Source organism: Littorina saxatilis, linkage group LG7 (genome assembly GCF_037325665.1).
Source record: "Littorina saxatilis isolate snail1 linkage group LG7, US_GU_Lsax_2.0, whole genome shotgun sequence".
Lineage (NCBI taxonomy): Eukaryota > Metazoa > Mollusca > Gastropoda > Littorinimorpha > Littorinidae > Littorina > Littorina saxatilis.
Genome location: NC_090251.1, coordinates 28,588,188 through 28,595,186, shown reverse-complemented (window position 1 = coordinate 28,595,186; position 6,999 = coordinate 28,588,188). Strand labels below are relative to the sequence as shown.

At 45.1% G+C, this 6,999-nt stretch overlaps 1 protein-coding gene across 1 annotated transcript; it reads left to right on the top strand.

Moving 5' to 3' along the window:
• Nucleotides 1-4,779: 4,779 nt before the first annotated feature.
• LOC138971973 (melatonin receptor type 1B-like) lies at nucleotides 4,780-6,787 on the top strand. The gene is made up of 3 exons (XM_070344818.1): nucleotides 4,780-4,989; nucleotides 5,686-5,920; nucleotides 6,228-6,787. Exons 1-3 carry the CDS (start codon nucleotides 4,780-4,782, stop codon nucleotides 6,785-6,787), a joined length of 1,005 nt encoding a protein of 334 aa, XP_070200919.1.
• The last annotated feature ends 212 nt before the right edge of the window (nucleotides 6,788-6,999 follow it).

Here is a 6,999-nt window from a genome sequence, read left to right as displayed (position 1 = left end):
CACACACACACACACACGCACGTACGCACGCACGCACGCACACACAGTCCCACTCACAGTAACACAAACGTACACACACACACACGCACGCACGCACACACGCACGCACACACACACAGTAACACACACACACACAGTAACACACACACACACACTAACACACACACATGCACACACACACACTAACACACACACACGCACACTAACACACACACACACACACACACACTTATTGTGTACAAACCTGAGTCCAAAACCTACACCTAATCCAACAAGAATGTAAAAACGGTATTTCATTGATTTCTCCCAATCCCTTTTGACTCAGTGAGTCTGTTCTCCGTAAATGTCAGCTCAACTTCAAGCAGAACGCAATCGGTGGAGTTTGTTAGTGCATTTTTCTTCGCTAACATTGTGCACAGCCCGATAGGGAAAAGGAATACAAGAAAACTGTCTGTACCATCAAAAGCTTCACATTTCTAAATCAGTAGCACTCAGTGAAACTACAATGATGCGCTTCGAGATGAGACATTTTAATTTCAACATTAGCAAGAAGATTGATTGTCTTGGGAACAACAGACACGGGTGGACCACATACACATTCAACTAATTACTTCAAAGGCAACACGCCTTCTCGTGAAAACAGTTCGGCTCACCATCTCATATCTAGCCCGACTTTTACGCGGGTTAAGACCACACTTCCACTTGGCAAACATACCACAAATTAACAGCCTGGGTGTTCTCTGTTCATATTGGGAATTTTATGTAATAAATACGTTTTGTAGACGCCACCATCGGCCTTTTGATTATTGATATGTGACGAAGTAGAATTATGGTAGTATATCCCATCTAAAAGCCTGGGCAGATCTGAGATTGAGGGGGAAGGAGTCTGCCCTTAATGTACATACGGTGGAATAAATAGGCCTAAAGAAAACGCAACTTCTATTCACGACATCTCGTGCTGAGCTCTTGACTAAGACAGGTAAGTAATCGATTTGGCGCACAACAGCAAGCTCTGATGGTAGAAAGCCAGCTCGGGATAATTACGTTTCTACATCCACAATGACGCCTACTGTAACGACTACATCATGCTGTTCAGCTTGTTCGTCACAGAACATGGACAACTGTTATGGTCCTGTTTGTGAACCAGTGGATAGAGGGGCTTTGAAAAAACTTTAAAAAAAATCATAAAACAAAAAGAAACAAGAAAAAACCCGACAGTTTTGTCAAAGGGGTTGCCATTCCCGCTTTATCCGTCAAAAACCCGTCACAAATCCACCCTTGGAAGCTGATTCCATGTCCGACATCATGTGCTACGAGCAACACATTTATTGTTCTTACCATGTTTCTTTCTTTCTTTCTTTATTTGGTGTTTAACGTCGTTTTCAACCATTCAAGGTTATATCGCGACGGTTCTTACCATGGGTCGACAGCCTACCTGATATCTATGGAGAATGGCGATTGTTCAAACCTAGTTTATATAGGGTGTTTTTACATTTACTCAAATTTTGACTAAATGTTTTAACATATAGACTGGGAACAAGACGAGGGTGGTGGTGTATGTGTATGTGTATGTATACGTATGTATGTATGTATGTGCGTCCGTGTAGAGCGATTCCGAGAAAACTACTAGACCGATCTTCATGAAACTTTACATACAAATTCTTCCTGATGATATCCCCCGGTTTTTTGTTCTCCTTTCTTCGATGTGTCTTTGATGACGTCATATCCAGCTTTTAGTGGAAGTTGAGGCGGCACTGTCACACCCTCATTTTTCGATCAAATTGATTGACATCTAGGTCTAGCAATCTTCGACGAAGTTCGGACTATGGGATTGCATTTTGGCTTGGAAGCTTAAAACTTAATTAATGAGTTTGGTCATTAAAACTCTCAACATTCTAAGTAAAATCAAAATGCAAGTAATCGATCAAAATGGTTTCATCTTATTCTTCATAATTTACAGAATCAAAAAAAAATATGGATATGTTATTTTTGGATTAAAAACAAGCTCAGAAAGTGAAAAAGAAGAAAGAAAAGCGCTACTTCGCTATACTGGCTTTTCACTTTCTGTACACTTTTCAAGTGAACGTGTCAGCGCTTTCTCGGCTGCAGGGTATCGACAAAGCTATGGTCTTGGTGAAGAAATGCAGTGCGATCAATTACATTCTCGAGTTTGACAGATTGACTAAATGTATTAACTTCGCTTTACGAGACCTGGTTTTTTTTCTCTCTCACATAAGTTAGTAGCGATCGTATAATTTATTCAACTCACATGCTCCTAGAAGCGACATTTTCTTCGCAGCAACCAGAAACTGAGAACACTACGGTTCCCGAAGCAGCCAAAAGCCTTGAAGAAATCAAACGAAAAGTGGAATTCACGCTGGGTTTTCTTCAAACGACAGCACTTGAATTTTTGACGAGCGAAAACTTTGAGCAGTCGGGTAAACATCTCCCGGGGCGGGACGTGTCTTTTGATGTTTCCCTTCATGTCAGTCAGTGCTCCCCAAAGTGTGCATCTCTGCGTCCTATACGCACTAGAAGCCGAAAACACGTACTAGAAAATCCTGGAGGGGGTAACGGGGACGCACTAAACCTAAAAAGAGTGGGTTCTTGGATGCACTAAATTTACTTATCGTGCGTCCTGAAGGGAATGTTTTCAGACTGTAAACCTACGGAAAAAGTGTCTGGAAAGTGTGTGAGAGAGTGTGTTTGTGTGTGTTCCATTCAACAAGGTACTGTTCGAATACCTTCATGTAGTATTCCGATGAAAAAGACACTTCATAGCACACAACGTTGGCCCGGATCACATAGTATTAATTTAGAGTACACCGGGGCTTTGGGGCCTCGGGACTTTCGGGACCCTCTAAGACTCCGCTGAGGGGGTCCATGGACCCTCTAAAAATCAAAAGTGGGGGCCCCGGGACCCTCTAAGACTCCGCTGAGGGGGTCCATGGACCCTCTAAAAATCAAAAGTGGGGGCCCCGGGACCCTCTAAGACTCCGCTGAGGGGGTCCATGGACCCTCTAAAAATCAAAAGTGGGGGCCCCGGGACCCTCTAAGACTCCGCTGAGGGGGTCCATGGACCCTCTAAAAATCAAAAGTGGGGGTCCCGGGACCCTCTGGGAGGCGCTTCCGTGGGGAGCCCTGTCAGTATAGTCTCATTTTCAAACACTTGATAAACGTTGGAGTCTGGCAAAGGGCAGATTATTTCAAGCAACTTCTTCCCCGTGTTAAACATACCGTTAATAACCATACATTCGTTAAAGGTCCACTCAGCCTTGTGGAAACTGTTCGACTCACCGTCTTTCTTTCTTTCTTTATTATTTTGGTGTTTAACGTCGTTTTCAACCACGAAGGTTATATCGCGACGGAACTCACCGTCTCAGACTTGTTCAGGCTTGGGATAAGACCATCCCTCGACTTGGTCACATACCAACAATGAACAGCCTGGGTACCCTCTGTGCATAGTGTTGTTGTTTTAAGAATAAAATTCGTAAAAGGCTCTGGGCTCTGAAAATTAATTTGTAGCAAAAACAAATGCCAACTATTCACAGAAAGCCGGCATGGTGTTGATGTTTAGTATGGTAGGGCCTAATCTAGGGGTGGGTGGGGGGATGGATGAACACGACAGGAAAGAGTGTAGGTATCGAACAAACACCACTGACAGATCTATCGGATGTTTGAATGTTATGTGTTTATATGCTTCAAGAATGGGATTTTATGTGGTGATGTTATATCAGTTTTACGAGCCAAAAGAAAACAATCTGTTTGTCCTACATTAGCATACTAAAGTGACATTGAATAGAATTTCTTTCTGTCTTTATTTGGTGTTTAACGTCGTTTTCAACCACGAAGGTTATATCGCGACGGGGAAAGGGGGGAGATGGGATAGAGCCACTTGTCAATTGTTTCTTGTTCACAAAAGCACTAATCAAAAATTTGCTCCAGGGGCTTGCAACGTATTGAATAGAATTGTATTCAATAATAGAATATAAGCCTTACTATTAGTACATGATTTGTCAGTCTGAATGTTCCATTGTCATCATTAATGGCAATATCATGCGTGTAGAGATAGAGTTTAGTAATACCATTGGTGGTCTCTCTCACGTACCGTTATGGGCCCTTAGCACTGTTTGGGACGCTTCATGGAATTTTGCTGTCGTTGTATTTGTTTTCTGGGTTTTTTTTGTCTGCGTCAAGGGCATAACCTTTTTAAACAGTCCTAAAAAATGTGTTAATTTTATTCTCTGTTCCAGAATAAATGGCACAGAGACATACATAGGAGAGGAACTACCGCTATGGGCCCTGGCACTGTGCATAACGGCTCCACGTCTTATCTCTCTGTCTAACACTCTTTGCTAACTTTTCCTGTGTTTCTGTCTGTTCCTGAATGAATGACACAGAGACATACACAGGAGAGGAACTACCGCTATGGAACTCTCTGTCCAACACTCTTACTCTTAGCAAACTGTTCCCGTGTTCCCGTGTTTCTGTCTGATTCAGAATGAATGGCACAGAGACATACACAGCAGAGGAACTACCGCTATGGGAAAGCTGTTTGGAATGCTCCATGTGTGCAACTCTCTGTCTAGACTAACACGCTTAGCTAACTGTTCCAGTGTTTCTGTCTGTGTGTAACTCTCTGTCTAGACTAACACGCTTAGCTAACTGTTCCAGTGTTTCTGTCTGTTCCAGAATGAATGGCACAGAGACATACACAGCAGAGGAACCTGGCACGTCTGTAAAACAGCTAACTTTCCCCGTGTTTCTGTCTGTTCCAGGATGAATGACACAGAGACATACACAGGAGAGGAACTACCGCTATGGGCCCGGGCGCTGTTCGGGACGCTCCATGTGTGTACCTCTCTCAACGGCGTGCTGGGCAGTGCGCTCATCCTCACCTCCTTGACGCGGGATCGGCTCTTCAAGACCGCCGCCTGCACCTACACGGCGTACATGGCCAACCTCGTCATCACCGACCTCTACTTTCAGGTCTCTTTTTCCTTTCTCTCTAGTATTTTAAATCTATTTACAGACGGGCACGTAGCCTGGTCGTTAGGAAGTTGGCCTTCCGCGTTAAAGGTTCGGGGTTCGAATCCCTGCCGCGCCTGGTGTGTTACGTAAGAGTTGCAGCCCAAATATGACAATTTTACACAGATCGACAGCCAGTGCTATACGATGAACAATGACTGTCGAGATTTGCGTCGAATGTCATATTTTGGTAACAAAAAATTACAAATAAAATGTATGTATCGAGCTATTTTAGAATGAATTCCTTTTGTTTTTTACGATTGAACGCACACAGATGTGCACTCTTTTGTAGTCTTTCAAGACAGCCGCTTTAAATATGAGTTTTTGGTCGGCCTCTGACAGCACATGGCTCTAATAAGAAGGGGAGTCGAATGTTCAATCTGAACTTATAAATACAAATGTGACCCTCCACCACGAAATGAGTCGCATGTCACCTCGCGCGGTTCTGCGCTAGGCTTAATATAAGTCCGGGGAGTGTCTGGTAACAGTGTGAGGGTCACCTTAGTCACAGGCTTATAACTCAAACAGTTTTCGCTCTTTTCACCACTGGATAGAGCATAAAAAACTCGTTAAGAAAATGTACAAATATGAAAATCATGCAAAGGTGACATGCGACTCATTTCGTGGTGGAGGGTCACAACTATCCCATTGTTCCAGGTGTACTACTTCCCCAGTCTGACGGTGGGCTTGGTGTTGGGTCGCTACCCTGTGCTCAACGAGACGCACTGCGTGTTCAACGCCTACCTGGCCATGTCCTGCTACTCCATCTTTCTGCTCACCCTCACGGCCATCTCGTTTGACCGCTACGTGCGCGTGTGTCACGACAACGTCTACCGCCACTACTTCTCGCGCAAGACCAGCGTGGCCGTCTGCCTGGCTATATGGACGGCAGGTTGGTATCAACCACGTTGTTTTTTTTTATTCATTATTGATCAATGCTAGGGGAAGGTTGCCTAATATGGATCGGCTCCTAATATCGACCACCTACGGTTCTGACAAACTAACGGTACTAGAGCGATCAACATAATTTCAGAATATATCAGGTTCACCTACATAATATATCTCATTGAATACCTACTAGTAATACACGCGCAACTAGTCTCTGTTTGCCATGAGGGTCATTTGTGACAAATGTGTAATAAGTATCATATCATTGATTTACACAAATTATAATAACAGCGTCCACATCTGTACCGCAGGTTGCCTGGTTCCTCTACCGGCCATCATGAAAGACTCGCTGGGCTTCGACTCCAAGGCTCACGTCTGCTTCACCAAGAACACGGCCACCAGCTCCGCTTCCCTCCCCTACCTCGTGACCTTCACCTTCTCCGTGCTAGCATCCGGGTTCTTCAGCTTCCGGATCTACACCGTGTACCGTGCCGCGAGACGCCGTGTGGAACAACACTCTGAGGGCGTGAGAGGGCCGGCGGCGCAGGAATCGGCCACCGGTCACAAAACTCTGGTGACCTCCGACGTGGCCTTGCTGCGGTCACTGCTGGTCATCTACCTCTGCCTCGTGTTGTTCGTGACCCCGGGGTCGGTGGCGCGAGGCGTGCGGACCAAGGTGGACATCCCCAGCACGCTGTACTCCTTCTTTCTCTGGCTCCTGTCGCTCAACAGCAGCATCGACTGGATTGTGTACGGCCTGCTCAACACGCGCTTCAGGACGGACTACAGGAAGATCCTGGTCAAGGTTCTACAAGTGTGTCGGCTGGAGGCCTGTATACGCGAGCCAGACATGACCATCACTGAATCCTAATGGCACTGTTTTCAGTATGAAGTAAACGCCTTTGACTCTTAATGACACTGTTCTCAGGCTGTGTTGCCTGGAGGCCTGTATTTTGGACCCAGACATGACCACCACCGACTCCTAACTACACTGTTCTTAGTATAAAGTAAACGCCACTGACTCTTAATTACAAAGTTCTCAGGCTGTGTTGGCTGGAGGCCCGTATAAGGGAGCCAGACATG

Excerpts from the sequence above, each read along its gene's own strand:
- LOC138971973 (XM_070344818.1), top strand. The coding sequence starts at position 4,780 with ATGAATGACACAGAGACATACACAGGAGAGGAACTACCGCTATGGGCC. Across the intron at positions 4,990-5,685 it reads TCACCGACCTCTACTTTCAG|GTGTACTACTTCCCCAGTCT; the intron begins GTCTCTTTTTCC and ends CCATTGTTCCAG. Across the intron at positions 5,921-6,227 it reads CCTGGCTATATGGACGGCAG|GTTGCCTGGTTCCTCTACCG; the intron begins GTTGGTATCAAC and ends TCTGTACCGCAG.